General features: G+C 43.7%; 1 protein-coding gene across 1 annotated transcript in view; it reads left to right on the forward strand.

Annotated features, from left to right (window-relative positions):
• Positions 1-18764, forward strand: part of LOC122553554 (60 kDa lysophospholipase-like) — a 122614-nt gene that overhangs the window by 85739 nt on the left and 18111 nt on the right. The window contains 1 exon segment of the mRNA XM_043697527.2: positions 1261-1347. Within this exon segment, the coding sequence (XP_043553462.2) occupies positions 1261-1347 (87 nt within the window).

An 18764-nucleotide genomic window follows, 5' to 3' on the forward strand; every position in this document is an offset into this window, starting at 1 on the left:
TCTGATAGTCCTGTTTTTTTATTACCCCCATATTACTGCCTAACTGCAGTAGTGCTTATTTTTTCCTCAGCATCCATGTTATGTGTGTGCAGGTGTGAGACACAGTGAGAGACACAAGGTGCACAAATTTTTATTCAGTTTCCACCACTAGGAAGAAAAGAAATACCCAAGTGGCCAGTGACAAACAGTGCCCTTCACATCAAAGGGTAATGCTCACACTCCTGTTTTTTTTGTTGTGTGTGTAGGTGCAGGACACAGTGAAGAACAATGAGTGCAGAAATCTTTATTCACATTGTCCCTTGGTTTTTTTTTCCCTTTTTTTGTACACGAATCTTTATTCAGTTTCCACCACCAGGAAGAAAGGAAACACCCGAGTGGCCAGTGACAAGCACTGCCCTTCACATCAAAGGGTAATGCTCACACTCCTGTTTATATCTGTAAGCCAGGACTCCCTGATTGGACCCAGTTAACAGCCCTTATCAGGGAATTCATTTCCAAAGAGCTCCACCTGATTGACCTCATTCCAATCATTACACTACTATAGATCCAAGAGCACCGAGTAATAGGTAAAGTGCAGTCTCAGCATTTTAATGATCTCAAGTTTATAGAGGGTAACATGTAGGATAGAAGGTGGGAATATTGTGGGAATAGTCAGTTCTGGAGGTAATGAAGGCATGAATGAGGTACAAATTGGAGGCAAGAACATAAAATATTGCAGTGTGCTAACAATATAAGATGAATTGCAGAATCAGAAGAAGCACTACAAATTATCATAGATAAATTAAGATCAAAAAGTTTAAAATACACATTAGGTATGCACACCAGAAAGTCAAAAACAATGGTAACTGGAAGGAATATATTACTAGAGTGAAGATTGAAGAGGATGGTATTAATTCAATCTGTTCGTTTATTGGATAATGATTACAGAAGATGGTGGATGTAATGCAAAAGTCAGAAGTGGGCAAAAGTAGTTGACAAGATTAAGGATCAAGAGGAAACAAGAAAACTCAAGTTGGTAAAAAAGGAAAATCTCAGTTACACTTATTTCTGTTTAAACAATTTTATAGTTCAATTCAATTCTTTATTTTATTCCAAGCAAAATACCATCTTTATATTGATTTTACTCATTTCATAGTTTCAAACAACTCTGAATGAGACCAACTTAATGTTCTGAGTTTGTTAAGGATCAGCACTGGGGCGCAACGTTTTTGATTTTTCTTATTTGCCAAGTATTACAGTGTAACTGTTTTCTTTTTGCAGGCATACGAATATCATCAAGTTATTGCGTCAGACTGGTGCCCATTTCTCAAAAGAGGAGATTATCAATGTGGGCACCAAATTGTGCAGGTAAGATTCTAATTTGCCATGTACCTCAGAAACCTGATTTTCATACATTACTCACTTGGTAACCCCACCATCATAACATTTTTGTTATTGTTTCTATGACTTGTAGTCCCCTAAAATGGAAGTTTCCTTGCTTATGCTTCTATTTTTTGACAGTGCATGGAGAAAATTAATGTTGTCTTATAGGTTTAATTTATAAAATAAATATATGAAAATGTACACGCTTAAGAAGAATAATCTGTAATATTCTTCACAAAGAAGGAATTATTTTTCCTCTCCCCAGTCTGATCAGAACACAAAGGCCAAATTGTTGGTTGTTCAGGATCAAGTATAATTGACATTAAATGCAATTGTGTAATAACTTGGTTTTTGTATCACATTAAGAACTGTGTTTTTATTAAAATAATAGAGCTGTTTTTACTCTAGTTAATTCCTTTTGCGAGCTCACCACCTCAATATTAAGTTCAGCAGACAATATAGAATACACTTGTTTCCCAAAATAGAAGAAGGAGTGGACTATTCATTATACCATAACTCGCATATCAAGTTGCTAAGTATCATTTTTAATTAGAGTCATAGAGTCATAGAGATGTACAGCAATGAAACAGACCCTTCAGTCCAACCCGTCCATGCCGACCAGATATCCCAGCCCAATCTAGTCCCACCTGCCAGCACCCGGCCCATATCCCTCCAAACCCTTCCTATTCATATGCCCATCCAAATGCCTTTTAAATGTTGCAATTGTACCAGCCTCCACCACTTTATCTGGCAGCTCATTCCATATCCTTACCACCCTCTGTGTGAAAAAGTTGCCCCTTAGGTCTCTTTTATATCTTTCCCCTCTCACCCTAAACCTATGCCCTCTAGTTCTGGACTCACCCACCCCAGGGAAAAGACTTTGTCTATTTATCCTATCCATGCCCCTCATAATTTTATAAAACTCTATAAGGTCACCCCTTAGTCTCTGATGCTCCAGGGAAAACAGCCCCCACCTGTTCAACCTCTCCTGAGAGCTCAAATCATCCAACCCTGGCAACATCCATGTAAATCTTTTCTGAGCCCTTTCAAGTTTCACAACATATTTCTGATAGGAAGGAGACCAGAGTTGCACGCAATATTCCAAAAGTGGCATAACCTATGTCCTGTACAGTTGCAATATGACCTCCCAACTCCTGTACTCAATACTCTATCCGATAAAAGAAAGCATACCAAATGCCTTCTTCACTATCCTATCTACCTGCGACTCCATTTTCAAGGAGCTATGAACCTGCACTCCCAGGTCTCTTTGATCAGCAACACTCCCTAGGACCTTACCATTAAGTATATAAGTCCTGCTAAGATTTGCTTTCCCAAAATGCAGCACCTCGCATTTATCTGAATTAAACTCCATCTGCCACTTCTCAGCCCATTGGCCCGTCTTGTCAAGATCCTGTTGTAATCTGAGGTAACCCTCTTCGCTGTCCACTACACCTCCAATTTTGGTGTCATCTGCAAACTTACTAACTGTACCTTTTATGATTAGATTACTTACAGCGTGGAAACAGGCCCTTCGGCCCTACTAGTCCACACCGACCCTCCGAAGAGTCACCCACCCATACCCTTACATTTACCCCTTCACCTAACACTACGGGCAATTTAGCATCACCAAATCACCTAACCTGCACATTTTTGGACTGTGGGAGGAAACCGGAACATCCAGAGGAAATCCACGCTGACACGGGGAGAATGTGCAAACTCCACACAGACAGTTGCCTGAGGTGGGAATTGAACCCGGGTCTCTGGCGCTGTGAGGCAGCAGTGCTAACCACTGTGCCACCATGCTCGCATCTGATATATTCTGACTTTTCTGAAAAAATGTGCAGTGTGTAGAAGGGAAAGTTGACTGTTAACTGTCAATGCTGAAAAATGGAAAAGCGCAGCAGGTCAGGCAGCATCCAAGGAGCAGGGGAATTGACATTTCAGGCATAAGCCCTTCTTCAGGATTCCTGAAGAAGGGCTTATGCTCGAAATGTCGATTCCCCTGCTCCTTGGATGCTGCCTGACCTGCTGCGCTTTTCCAGCAACACATTTTTCAGCTCTGATCTCCAGCATCTGCAGTCCTCACTTTCTCCCTGTTAACTGTCAATTCTCATCTGAACATTGGGAGACTGGAAATTGAGAAATGGACATTGGGTGGCACCTCTCCTAAACCCCTAGAAACAGCTTAAAGAAGGGTCTATAAAAGTGAAGAAGCCTGAGTGTAAAGCACTTAAATAATCAAATCAAATCAAATCAAGGTCATGCTCAAGTATTCATACTTAGATTGGAATTTTCATGTGTACAGACCATGCACTGTGCATCTTCCAATTTGTGTCAATTAATAAACAGTCTAATTACAGGCTTTTGATGGCAACACCAGTGGCCACTGAGGAAAAACTTATAAGCGACCAGGCAAAACAAGAGTGCCCCTGTTGGCTCCAGAAAAATCACATGACATGTCGATGATTCATAGTCGAAAAGTGTGGCATTGGAAAAGCACAGCAGGTCAGGCAGCATCCAAGGAGCAAGAGAGTTGACATTTCCGGCATAAGCCCTTCATCAGGAATGTCAATGGTTCATGTTGGGTCATTCAAACTCAATCCTGGATTTGTTACCATTAATCGAAAATGGAAGCTTTCAGTACAATTACTCACTGTTTTACTAGCTGCATAATTGGAGGAGTCAGAATAAGTATTTTGAATTAGTTTGAGGAAGTTACTGACCTATGGTTAGTACGATTTAGGTAATTATATGGTAGAACCTGCGCTTGCTGGGAAGATGTTCTTAATAAGAATCAGTTTTCCTGTCTATTATTTGCATCAATTGATAACATTTTTGTCACCAGCAAGTGCACTATCTGTCATTGAATGGAAGAATCAATTGCAATTGGCTTCAGAGGTCTGCTAAATTTTTACAAGGCAGGCCCTCTCTGAAGTTTTGTTAAAGTTTTTTCTCACTTAAATTTAGACACACTGTGTGTGTAATCAGTTGCTCTCTGTGAAATTAGAGACATAAAGATGTATAGCATGAAACAGACCCTTTGGTCCAAGTCATCCAGGCCGACCAGATATCCCAAATTAATCTAGTCCTATTTGCCAGAACTTGGCCCATATCCCTTCAAACCCTTATTATTCATATATTCATCCAGATGCCTTTTAAATGTTGTAATTATACCAGCCTTCACCGTGTCCTTAGACAACTCATTCCATAAATGCACCATCCTTTGCACGAAAATGTTTCCCCTTAGATCCCTTTTAAATCTTTCCCCTCTCATGCTAAATCTATGCTCTCTAGTTCTGGACTCCTCCACCCTAGGGAAAAGACGTTGTCTTTTTACTCAATCCATGTCAATTTTACAATTTTGAAAATGAAACCTCGTACTAACTTCGGATGCGAGAGTTTGCAATGATTGAGTGCTGTTATTGTGTGAGTAACAGAATTGCGTTGTTTACCCCATTCGTTTTTTTTCGTTAAAATATGCCCATAAATAGATGTATGTATGTTTGTGTAATTAGTTCCTGTTGCACTAGAATTTGGTATACATTTTGTTGCACAGTCCATACATTTTGGTATACATAGTCATACAGTCACAGAGTTGTATAGCACAGAAACATACCCTTCAGTCCAACTCATCGATGATGACCAGATATCCTAAATTAATGTAGTCCCATTTGACAGTAAATGACTCATATCCCTCTAACTCCTTCCTATTCACAAACTCATCTTTTAAATGTTGTAATTGTACCAGCCTTCACCACTTCCTCTAGCACCTCACTCCATCCATACAGTGCCCTCTGTGTGAAAAAGTTGCACCTTTGGTCCCTTCTAAATCTTTCCCCTCACTTTAAACCTACACCCTTTATTTTTGGACTCCTCTATCCTGGGGGGAAAAAAACCTTGGCTATTCACCATATCCATCACCCCCCCCCCCCCCCCCCACCCGCCTCATGATTTTATAAACCTCTATAAGACACCCCTCAATCTCCGATGCTCCAGCAAAAATAGCTGCGGCCTACTCAGCCTTTCCCCAATAGCTCAAACCCTCCAACCCTGGCAACATCCTTGTAAGTCTTTTCCACACCATTTCAAGTTTAACAACATCTTTCCCATAGCTGGGAGACCAGAATTGAATGCAGCATTCCAGAAATGGCCTAACCAATGTCCCATGCAGGCACAACATGACATCCCAATTCCTCTAGTCAATGTACTAACCAATAAAGGCAAGTGTACCATGTGCTTTCTTCACTATCCTATCTATCTGTGACTTTACCTTCAAGGAATTTTGAATCTGCACCCTAAGGTCTCTTAGTTCTGCAACATCCACAACACTACTCATATTATCAGTTTTGGATATCTGTTGACAACTTCTGCTGCATTTCATAAGCCTTCAGTTGAGCGTTGTACTTGAACATTTTGCCGGATGTTGAGGTTAGATATTGGTCATGGGCACATTTTATTTCCTCCTGTTTTTTAAAGTAATACAGTTTGTACTGTTGGGAGTATCAATGAGTGGAGAGGGTTGTCTTGCAGTTTTATGCTGAATATTAGTTCTGCATTGGATCCATGGTTTGAAGAAGTTTACAACTTTGGTATAGTACAGTATATAAAATCATTTAAACTGTTCCATACAATCTGTCAGCTTATTATCTATACTGTAGAGTAAGGTATTTTAAATGTGGGGTTTCTAATCATGCTACTGCTTTTGGACTATGGTGTTTGTAATTGTCTTAACACTACCATGGCTGGTGACCAAAGATGGATTCTGCATGCCAGTAGGCCTGCCATCACTGGATCAGTGGTATTCTCAACATAAACATCCAGGTTGACCAAGGCAAATTATTGAAATGATGCTTGAGTTAATGGATCACAGGGATGACCCATTGTCTGTGCTGAGTTTAGCAATGATTGTTGGAACTGTCACTTACCAGTTGGTCTCATTAAACACTCCCTTGCTTCAACTTTACTGTCCCAACAATGACACACAGGACACAGTGACTGTGTACCGAGTGGTTGCATATTTAGCAGGTTGAAATGCACCATAATGGCTTTAATTTTCAAGTCCACATGAATGGCATGCTTCACCTTTGTGGGCAAATGACTGACATACACCCAGACTCTTGGCCTCAAGCAACTCCCCTCTAGAATCATTTTCTAAGGCTTCTTTTCAGCTATTGGCTTAACAACATGGATGTGGCCATCTGTGTTATGTTACTCAATGACTGTGAGTTTCAGGTATCAACACTTTACACCTTATTCTGATCCCTAATACTCTGATTTCACAGGAATGCCCAGTCTAGTCAGCCTTGCAATTTTTCGGTGTTTTTCTTCTTAGCAATTAGCTGTGTCATCTTGGACAGATACCATCTTACACACCTGAGTTAATTTCATGTGATGCTAAGTGTCCACTCATTGATGTATCTGTTCCCATCAGAAGATTTGGTGAACTGAAGGAGATTGTCCATGGGAAGGACTGTGTCTCCTCTAAAGAAGACACAGTGTGGAGAATAACTCATGAGGGAGTGTGGAGTACTATTATAAGAATAAACCAGCTTTGGAAGGTACTTAGACTACTTCTGGTGGCAAGGTGCACATGATGGTTATGCAGAGTGTGATGGAATCATTTGCACTTTCATTATCCTACGAATGATAGGGGTGGTACTGCAATGCCTAAGATCTTGTAAAACTTCTATCAGATCTTGCTGTCAAAGTTGTGCCTCTGATTACTGTGAATCCAATATGAGATGCCAAAACAGACAAACTTATCATACACTAACATTTTGGCTACAGTGAGAATTTTGGTCATGGGCCTGTTTGAACTTGAAGAACATAGAACGTAGAACTGCACAGAACAGGAATGGGCCCTTTGGCCAACGATGTTGATGCCCAATTAAACTAATCCCTTCTGCCTGCCCTTGGTCTATATCTCTGCATTCCTTGCACATTCATGTGCTTATCTAAAAGTTTCTTAAATGACCCTAATGTACCTACCTCCACCACGACCCCTGGCAGCACATTTCACACTCCTACCATGTTATGTGTAAAAAAAGACTTTCCCTTTACATCTTATTTGAACTTGCCACCCCCACCCCAAACCACCCCCCTAAGTTCATGCCCCCTAGATTTAGACATTTCAACTCCGAGAAAAAGATTCTGACTGTCAACCCTATCTATGTATCTCATAATTTTATAGACTCCTATCAAGCCTCCCCTCAGCCTTTGCCACTCCAGAGAAAACAATCCGAGTTTTTCTAGCCTCTCCTTCTAGTTAATAGTCTCTAATCCAAACAGCATCCTGACAAACCTCTTTTGCACTCTCTCCAAAGCTTTCACATCCTTCCTATAATATGTTGACTAGACTTGAACACAGTACTCTCAGTGCAGCCTAACCAAAGTCTTATAAATTCGCAACATGATGTCCTGACTCTTGTACTCAATTTCCCGACCAATAAAGGCAAGTATACCATATGCCTTCTTCACCCCCATATCTACTTTTGTGGCCACTTTCAAGAAGCTTGAACCCCAAGATGCCTCTGTATATCAATGCTGTACAGGCTCTTGCCATTAACTATATAGTTTTCCTTACCATTTGATCTCCCAAAGTGTTGCATCTCACATTTGCACAGATTAAACTCCATCTGCCATTTCTCTGCCCATATCTGCAACTGGTATTTTTTGAAAATCTTCTGCACTATCCAGATCTCCACTGATTTTTGTTTTGTCCACAAATTTATTAACCTACCCATCTATGTTTTCGTCAAAGTCATTTACTTATTTCACAAACAGCAGAGATCCCACTACAGATCCCTGCCGAACACTGCTAGTCGTGGACCTCCAGCCTGAAAAACAACTTTTCACCACTACCCTCTGCCTTCTATGGCAAGCCAATTCTGAATCAAGGGAACAGGAGAATCGACGTTTCGGGCATTAGCCCTTCTTCAGGAATGAGGGAAGTTGGTCCAGCAGGCTAAGATAAAAGATAGGGAGGAGGGACTTGGGGGAGGGGCGTCGGAAATGTGATAGGTGGAAAGAGGTCAAGGTGAGGGTGATAGGTCAGACTGGGGTGGGGGCGGAGAGGTCGGGAAGAAAATTCCCAATCTTCTTCCCGACCTCTCCGCCCCCACCCCAGTCTGACCTATCACCCTCACCTTGACCTCTTTCCACCTATCACATTTCCGACGCCCCTCCCCCAAGTCCCTCCTCCCTATCTTTTATCTTAGCCTGCTGGACCAACTTCCCTCATTCCTGAAGAAGGGCTAATGCCCGAAACGTCGATTCTCCTGTTCCCTAGATGCTGTCTGACCTGCTGCGCTTTTCCAGCAACACATTTCCATCTCTGATCTCCAGCATCTGCAGACCTCACTTTCTCCCCAATTCTGAATCAATATGGCTGGGTCTCTCTGAATGCATCTTAGTCTTTTGGATAAGCCTACCATGAGGGACCTTGTCAAAAGCCTTACTAAAATACAAAATAAAAGCCCTTCCCGAAGAAGGGCTTATGCCTGAAATGTCGATTCTCCTGCTCCTTTGATGCTGCCTGACCTGCTGTGCTTTTCCAGCAACACATTTTTCAGCTCTGATCTCCAGCATCTGCAGTCCTCACTTTCTCCCCCTTTTTTACTAAAATACATGTAGACAACATTCACTGCTCTACCCTAATTGATCATCTTTGTCACCCATCTTATTTTTGAGCTCTACCCATATTGCCTCAGTGGATGAGCCCACCATATGTCGTCTCTGAAGGCAGGTGTAACATTCTCCCTGATTAGTAATGCAACTCCTCCACCTCTTTTACCTTCCCCTCTATCTCATCTAAAACAATGAAACTCTGGGACGTTGAGTAGCCCGTCCTGCCCTGCTCCCAACCAATTGCAAGTCTCTGTAAGAGCCACGACATCTAAGTCCCATGTACTGATCCAGGATGAAGTAGACAAAAATGAGGACTGCAGATACTGGAGATCAGAGTCTAGATTAGAGTGGTGCTGGAAAAGCATAGCAGGTCAGGTAGCATCCAAGGAGCAGGAAAATTGACGTTTATGGCAAAAGCCCTTCATCAGGAATGAAGGCAAGGAACCTCCAGGGTGGAAAGATAAATGAGATGGGGGTGGGGCTGGGGAGAAGGTAGCCAAGAGTACAATAGGTGGATGGAGGTGGGGATGAAGGTGATAGGTCAGAGAGGAGAGTGGAGCAGATGGATGGGAAAGAAGATTGGCAAGTAGGACAAGTAATGAGGATGGTGCTGAGCTGGAAGATTGGAATTGGGGTAAGGTGGGGGAGGGGAAATGAGGAAAGTGGTGAAGTCCACATTGATGCCCTGGGTTGAAGTGTTCCGAGGCGTTCTTCCTCCAGGTGTCCGGAGATGAGGGAGTGGCGGTGGAGGAGGCCCAGGACCTGCATATCTTCGGCAGAGTGGGAGGGGGAGTTAAAATGTTGGGCCATGGGGCAGTGAGGTTGATTGGTGTGGGTGTCCCGGAGATGTTCCCTAAAGCACTCTGCAAGAAGGCGTCCAGTCTCCCCAAAGTATAGGAGGCCGCATCAGGAGCAAGGATACAATAAATTACATTAGTGGATGTGTAGGTGAAACTTTGGTCCCTCCTTTGGATGGAGGTGAGGGGGGAGGGCACGTGTGAGTGCAGGTTTTGCAATTCCTGCGGTGGAAGGTGCCAGGAGGGGTGGGTGGGTTGTTGGGGGGCGTGGACCTGACCAGGTAGTCACGGAGGGAACAGTCTTTGTGGAAAGCGGAATGTGGTGGGGAGGGAAATACATCCCTGGTGGTGGGGTCTGTTTGGAGGTGGCGGAAATGTCGGCGGATGATGTGTTTTATGCAAAGGTTGGTAGGGTGGAAGGTGAGCACCAGGGGTGTTCTGTCCTTTTTACTGTTGGAGGGATGGAGTATGAGGGTGGAGGTGCGTGACGTGAATGAGATGCATTGGAGGGCATCTTCAACCATATGGGAAGGGAAATTGTGGTCTTTAAAGTGGGATTCAGGATGAAGCTCATCTGCCTTACCGACAATACTCCTTGCATTGAAATAAACACACTTCAACCCCTTAGTACCATGGTGTTCATTTACCTGTCTCTATCTGTCCTTTCTGATTTATTAATCCTATTATCTACGTTTCCCTCAATCCCTCCATTTGCTGACCTGCTGCTCGGTATCCCAGCCCCCCTGCCTCTCCAGTTTAAACAATCCTAAGTAGCACTAGTGAGCCTCCTTGTGAAGGAATCGGTTCCCCTTTAGCTTAGTTGCAACCCGTCCCTCTTGTACAGGTCACTCCTTGCCCCAGAAGAAGTCCTATTGATCCAAGAACCTGAAACCTTGCCCCCTGCACCAGCTCCTTAGCCATACATTCATTTCTTGTATCTTTCTATTCCTTGCCTCACTAGCACGTGGCCCTGGTAGTAACCCAGAGACTACTAACCTCGAGGTCCTGCTTTTCAGCTAATCTCCTAACTTCCTGCCCTCATACCCCAGGGACTCATTCCACTTTCTGCCTATGTTGTTGCTACCACTGTGCACAACAACCTCTAGCTGCTCACCCACCTCCTTCAGACTTTCATGCAGCCACTCAGTGTCCAACGCAGTTTGTAACGAGCTGCAGTCGCTCACACGTCCTGAGGACGTAGTGATCAGGTATACTAGACTGCTTTCTCACCTCTCACATCTGGTAGGAGGAGCACATCACTGCCCCAATTGCCATCTCTACCTCTTTAGATAAGGAAGATTAAAGAATCTTACCTTGCTCGCCTTACTCAACGAAGCCCAGTATTCACCTAAGCCCGCATTTATACTAACTTGCAGCACTAAGGGCACCAAGACATCCATGAGTACAAAAATGTGCTCAGTCCTGTTACTACCGTGGTTTAAGGACTGGAAAAATCCATTGCAAGAACCTCCAGAGATCTCTTGGCGATCAGTGACGCTTCTGGAACTTAATCTGAATATTAAAGGGAATTAGGATTGGAATTGTGAGGGGCAGGTCATGCCTCACAAGCCTTATTGAGTTCTTTGAGGATGTGACTAGAAAGGTTGTTGAGGGTTGAGCTGTGGATGTGGTGTATGTGGACTTCAGCAAGGCATTTGATAAGGTTCCCCGTGGTAGGCTCATTCAAAAGGTCAGGAGGAATGGGATACAGGGGAACCTAGCTGTCTGGATACAGAATTGGCTGGCCAACAGAAGACAGTGAGTGGTAGTAGAAGGAAAATATTCTACCTGGAAGTCTGTGGTGAGTGGTATTCCACAGGGCTCTGTCCTTGGGCCTCTATTGTTTGTAATTTTTATTAATGACTTGGATGAGGGGATTGAAGAATGGGTCAGCAAGTTTGCAGACGACACAAAGGTTGGCGGTGTCATTGACAGTATAGAGGGCTGTTGTAGGCTGCAGCGGGACATTGACAGGATGCAGAGATGGGCTGAGAGGTGGCAGATGGAGTTCAATCTGGATAAATGCGAGGTAATGCATTTTGGAAGGTCAAATTTGAAAGCTGAGTACAGGATTAAGGATAGGATTCTTGGCAGTGTGGAGGAACAGAGGGATCTTGGTGTGCAGGTACATAGATCCCTTAACATGGCCACCCAAGTGGACAGGGTTGTTAAGAAAGCATATGGTGTTTTGGCTTTCATTAACAGGGGGATTGAGCTTAAGAGTTGTGAGATCTTGTTGCAGCTCTATAAAACTTTGGTTAGACCGCACTTGGAATACTGCATTCAGTTCTGGTCGCCCTATTATAGGAAAGATGTGGATGCTTTGGAGAGGGTTCAGAGGAGGTTTACCAGGATGCTGCCTGGACTGGAGGGCATATCTTATGAAGAGAGGTTGACTAAGCTCGGACTTTTTTCATTGGAGAAAAGGAGGAGGAGAGGGGACCTAATTGAGGTATACAAGATAATGAGAGGCATAGATAGAGTCGATAGCCAGAGATTATTTCCCAGGGCAGAAATGACTAACACGAGGGGTCATAGTTTTAAGCTGGTTGGAGGAAAGTATGAGGAAAGTATAGAGGGGATGTCAGAGGCGGGTTCTTTACACAGAGAGTTGTGAGAGCATGGAATGCGTTGCCAGCAGCAGTTGTGGAAGCAAGGTCATTGGGGACATTTAAGAGAATACTGGACATGCATATGGTCACAGAAATTTGAGGGTGCATACATGAGGCTCAGTGGTCAGCACAACATCGTGGGCTGAAGGGCCTGTTCTGTAGCTGTACTGTTCTATGTTCTATGAATTCTATTTTTGACTTTGGACATGGCATCAGCCACAGGCAGCTCCAACTTTGTAGGGGTATGTTCCCTCCCATGGGCAGTTTTCCAACTGACAGCATCAGATTTTTGGATTAACGTTCCCTAATTTTTACAGACCTGGAATCAAAACACACAAGTTCAGCACCCCACTGGGTCTCTGTTGCTCCCAGCTTGGCAGAAGTTTCAAAGCAGCCGATTAGATTGTTGTCAATAAATCATTCAAAATCTGCACCACTTAGATTGTCTCTAAACCTCTGGGAAATAACTCATCTCAAAGCTGGCAGTTTGAGTGTCATATTGGAGTAATTCTCCATGTTCCTTTCATTCAGCTTGAGACTCCAACTGGCCTAAGCCGTAACCACTCTTTTCTGACCTTCTGTGATACCATCACTCCGAGGTCAAGGAAATTCTTTGAAAGGAAGATGGAAACCTTGGTAGCCAAGGACAGATGATGAGACAAGTTTCTATTTGAAGGTATAAAATGAGACTTCACAAGGAGTTGGATGCCAAATTGTGATGTCCCAGGAAGTCATTCCTTGTATATCCGTTCCCAACCATTCTTGCAGCATTCTGATTTCCTCAGTAAATAATGGAATGTGGCATCCAACTGTGCATAGCCTTTCACAAACCATCTGCAGTAGCCAGCTAGTCAAAGGAACCCACACAGTTCCCTCACATCTTAAACCAGGACCATTCCTTTACTGCTTTGATTTTCCTATCATTAAGAATAGTGTCTTCCTTGGTAATGAGATTACTCAGATACAATACTTTGGTCCAGAAAAGTTGGCACTTCTTTGGTTTCACTTTCAAATTAAACTGCAACAAGTGGGATAAGACAATGTCTCATCTTATGTCATCCAGATATACTAAGAAAGATTGGAAATTAATGTTTACTAAATCTTTATCCACCAAATGTGGGCAGGTGGCAGTGGCGTTATAGAGCGCAAAGGGCATTCTTATGTATTTGTAAGGTTTCCTGATGCCTGTTCAGAATGCCATCTAGTGTTGAAGGTGGATCCCAGAGTTACACCAAGTGGGAGCTCTGACACGTATGGAACATAGTGTTCCACCAAGGTCTGATATTGACAATTTGGAGATAAATGGCATGTGCATTTAAGAACAGTGATTGTGCAGGTGGAGAAAATAACAGCAGAATTCCTTGCTACTTGAACAGTTCCAGAGTCCCGCAGAGTTTGGTGCACCTTGACTGCATGAACCAAGTTGAAGGATTTCATCTGCAAAGCTCATAATATGCTGCTCACAGCTCACCATACATATTTTCCAAGAATGCCCAGTTATCTCTTGGTTTGTTTGGCCCCACCACCATGGGTATTCTCAACTTCCTTCTCTGCACTGGAGTATCAATCAAGGCATGACCTACCAGAAACCCCAGGCAATGAAAAGTGTGATTGAGGACAGATAGGGAAGAGCTAAAAATGTGTTGCTGGAAAAGCGCAGCAGGTCAGGCAGCATCCAAGGAGAAGGAGAATCGACGTTTCGTGCATAAGCCCTTCTTCAGGAATGAGGAGGGTGTGCCAAGCAGGCTAAGATAAAAGGTAGGGAGGAGGGCCTTGGGGGAGGGGCGTTGGGAATGCGATAGGTGGAAGGAGGTTAAGGTGAGGGTGACAGGCCGGAGTGGGGGTGGGGGCGGAGAGGTCGGGAAGAAGATTGCAGGTCAAGAAGGCGGTGCTGAGTCCGAGGGTTGGGACTGAGATAAGGTGGGGGGAGGGGAAATGAGAAAGCTAGAGAAATCTGCATTCATCCCTTGTGGTTGGAGGGTTCCTAGGCGGAAGATGAGGCGCTCTTCCTCCAGGCATCGTGATGCCATGGTCTGGCGATGGAGGAGGCCACAGACCTGCATGTCCTTGGTGGAGTGGGAGGGGGAGTTAAAGTGTTCAACCATGGGGCGGTTGGGTTGGTTGGTGAGGGTGTCCCAGAGGTGTTCTCTGAAACGTTCCGCAAGTAGGCGGCCTGTCTCCCCAATGTAGAGGAGGCCACATCGGGTGCAGTGGATGCAGTGAAATGATGTGTGTGGAGGTGCAGGTGAAGTTGTGATGGATATGGAAGGATCCCTTGGGGCCTTGGAGGGAAGTGAGGGGGGAGGTGTGGGCGCAAGTTTTGCATTTCTTGCGGTTGCAGGGGAAGGTGCCAGGAGTGGAGGTTGGGTTGGTGGGGGGTGTGGACCTGACGAGGGAGTCACAGATGGAGTGGTCTTTCCGGAACGCTGATAGGGGAGGGGAGGGAAATATATCCTTGGTGGTGGGGTCTGTTTGGAGGTGGCAGAAATGACGAAAGATGATACAATGTATCTGGAGGTTGGTGGGGTGGTAGGTGAGGACCAGTGGAGTTCTGTCCAGGATATATTTCCTGATGAGGGCTTTTGCCCAAAACGTCGATTTTACTGCTCCTCGGATGCTGTCTGAACTGCTGTGCTTTTCCAGCACCACTAATCCCGAAAGCTCAAACAATCCAAGGTGGAAGTGAGCACTGCAGATGCTGGAGATTAGAGTCAAGATTAGAGTGGTGCTGGAAAAGCACAGCAGGTCAGGCAGCATCCAAGGAGCAGGAAAATCAACGTTTTGAGCAAACGCCCTTCATCTAATCTTGACTCAACAATCCAACCCTAGTAACATCCTTGTAAATCTTTTCTGAACCCTTTCAAGTTTCACAACATCCTCCCTATAGTAGGGAGACCAGAACTGCATGCAGTATTCTAAAAGTGGCCTAACCAATATTCTGTTTAGCTGCAACATGTCATCCCAACTCCTATACGCAATGCATTGACCAATAAAGGCAAGCATACTAAGTCCCTTCTTCACTATTCTATCAACCTGCAATTCCACTTTCAAGAAACAATAAACCTGCACTCTGAGGTCTCTTTTATTCAGCAACACTGCCCAGGACCTTACCATTAAGTATGTAAGTCCTGCCCTGATTTGCCTTTTCAAAATGCAGCGCCTCACATTTCTCTAAATTAAACTCCATCTGCCACTCCTCGGCCCATTGACCCAAGATCCTGTTGTAATCTGAGGTAACCTTCTTTGTTGTCCACTACACCTCCAATTTTGGTGTCATCTGCAAACTTGCTAACTGTACCTCCTGTGTTCACATCCAAATCATGTCGATAAATGAGGAACAGCAGTGGACTCAGCACAGATCCCGGTGGCACACCACTGGTCACTGGCCTCCAGTCTGAAAAACAACCCTCCACCACCACCCTCTGTCTTCTACCTTTGAGCCAGTTCTGTATCCAAATGGCTAGTTGTCCCTTTATTCCATGTGATCTAACACTGCTAACCAGTCAACCATGAGAAATCTTGTCAACTGCCTTACTAAAGTCCATATTCCAGCCCCATTAGTTAAAATGGTGCGGCTACGTGCGATTTTGTTAAAACATGAGATCACACCAGAACAGAACTATTGCATTAAATCAGAACTGACTCTACACAATTAATAAATTTCTCTCCATCCAAGCTTTTAACACTATAGCAGTCCCAGTCTATGTTTGGAACATTAAAATCCCTTACCATTATCACCCTACTAATATAGAGATATCCAGCATGGAAACAGACCCTTCATTTAACTCGCCCATGCTGACCAGATATCCTAAATAAATCCAGTCCTATTTGCCAGCATTTGGCCCAAATCCCTCTAAACCTTTTCTATTCATAAACCTATCCAGATGCCTTTCAAATGTTGTAATTATAGCAGCCTCCACCATTTCCTGTGGTAGCTCATTCTGTACACACACCACTCTGCGGGAAAAAGCTGCCCTTTAGGCCACTTTTAAATTTTCCCTCTCTCACCCTAAACCTATGCCCTCTAGTTTTGAACTCTCCCAACCTGAGGCAAAAACCTTGTCTATTCACCTATCCATGATCCCCATGATTTTATAAACCTCAAAAGGTCACTCCTCTGCCTCTGATGCTCCAGGGAAAATAGTGCAGCCTTTTCAGCTTTTCCCTATAGCTCAAACCCTCCAAACCCGTCAAAATCCTTGGAAATCTTTTCTGAGCCCTCTTCAGCTTAATAATATCCTTCCTATAATAAGGACACCAGAACTGGACACAGTACCCCAGAAGAAGCCTCACCAATGTCCTGTATAATCTCTATATGTCATCCCACTTCCTATATTCAAAGGTCTGAGCAATGAAAGCAAGTGTGCTAAATGCCTTCTTAATCACCTTGTGACGCAAACTTTAAACAATTCTGTACCTGAACTCCTAGGTCTCTGTTCTACAGTACACCCCAAGGCCAAACTTTTAATTGCATAAGTCTTGCCCTTGTTTGTTTTAGCAAAATGCAATACCTCGCAGTTATCAAAATTAAACTCCTGTCTGTCATTCCTCAGCCCATTGACCCAATTAATCAAGATCTCTTTGTAATCTCAGATAACCTTGTTCAATGTCCACAGTGGCTCAGTGGTTAGCACTGCTGCTTCACAGTGCCAGGAGAACGGTTTCAGTTCCAACCTTGTGCATCTGCCTATGTGGAGTTTGCACATTCGTCCTGTATCTGAATGTTCTTTCAGATAACTGAGATCTCCTTACAAATTTGTTTCTCAATCTCCCACGATTAGGGAGTCTATAATACAATCCCAATAAAGTCATCATCCCTTTCTTATTTCTCAGTTCCACCCAAATAACTTCCCTGGACCTATTCCCAGGAATATCCTCCCAAACTACAGCAATAATGTTATCCCTAATCAAAAATGCCATTCCCCTTCCTCTCTTGCCCCCCTTTTTATCCTTCCTATACCATCCATACCCTGGAATATTAAACTGCCGGTCCTTTCCATCCCTGAGCCACGTCTCCATAATTGTTATGATATCCCAGTCCCATATTCTCAATCATGCCTTCAGTTCATCTGCCTTAACTGATAGGCCTCTTGCACTGAAATAAATGCAGTTTCATTTATCACTCCTGTCCTGCCTACCTTGACTGTTTGACTTGCCCCTTTCCCAAAAATGTACCAGTCTCAGACCTCTTTCCTCACTATCTCCCTTGATCTCAAATCCTTCCAAACAGCTCTAAAAAATCTCCCTACTAGTAAATTAGTCCCTTTCCAATTCAGGTGCAATCCGTTCTTGTTATGTAGGTCACTGCTACCCCAGAAACAATTCTAATGATCAAAAAAGTGTGAATCCTTCTCCTCTGTACCAGCTCCTCAGCCACACATTTCTCTGTTCTATCCTCCAATTTCTAAACTCACTCGCTTGTGGCACTGAGAGTAATCCAGATATTACTACCTTGAGGATCTCCTTTTTGAATTCCTGTCTAACTTACTATATTTTCTCCTCATAATCTCATCCTTTTCTCTTTCTATATCATTAGTTCCAATGTATAGAACAATCTCCTGCTTGTCCCCCTCCCCTTTGAGAATGTTCTGCATACTGTCCAAGATATTCTTGATCCTGTCACCAGGGAGGCAACACACCATTCTGATGTCTCGCTGTCGGCTGCAGAAACATCTGTCTGTGCCTCTGACTAGAGAGACCTCTATCACCATCGATTGCTTGGAATCATTGGAATCCTCATTGTATTAGAGCTAGTCTCAGTACCAGAAACATGGCTATCAGTGCTCCATTCCACTGAGAATCCATCGACCCCTACATTTTCCAAAACAGCATACTTGTTTGAAATGGGGATAGCCAAAGGAGACTCCTGCGCAACCTGCCTCTCTCTCCAACCTTTCCTAGAAGTAACTCACCTACCTGGCTGTACCTTTGGTTATCTCCTTTCCTGCATCACACCCCCAGCTCCTGTAAATTCCTCATTGCCTCTAACTGCCACTCCAACTGATCCATGTGATCCAATTCACAACCACCACTTTCTGCAGACATAATCATTAGTAACATGTAAGCTCTCTCTATTCTCCCATATCCAACAGGAAGAGCACATCACTCTACTAAAGGCCATCTTTGCATCTTAACAATCTACAGACCCAGGAAATTTTAATCAAGAGACAGATCTCAATAAAACATATAATTAAAAAGAACCCACTCCACTCACTATTGTAAGTTTACAAAAAACATCAGTAAGGTAATACCATAAAAAGCCACTTAGTTGCTCCCCTGCTGTAAGCTCCCTGACACAGGTTTCTTGAAGGTCAGCTGTGAATTTTGCTATTTGCTCATTTTTCTTCAAACAAACTTTGATGTCCAG

The sequence above is a fragment of the Chiloscyllium plagiosum genome, unplaced genomic scaffold (assembly GCF_037043375.1).
Source record: "Chiloscyllium plagiosum isolate Xiang-an unplaced genomic scaffold, Cpla_swu_hap1 HiC_scaffold_8, whole genome shotgun sequence".
Taxonomy (NCBI): Eukaryota; Metazoa; Chordata; class Chondrichthyes; order Orectolobiformes; family Hemiscylliidae; genus Chiloscyllium; species Chiloscyllium plagiosum.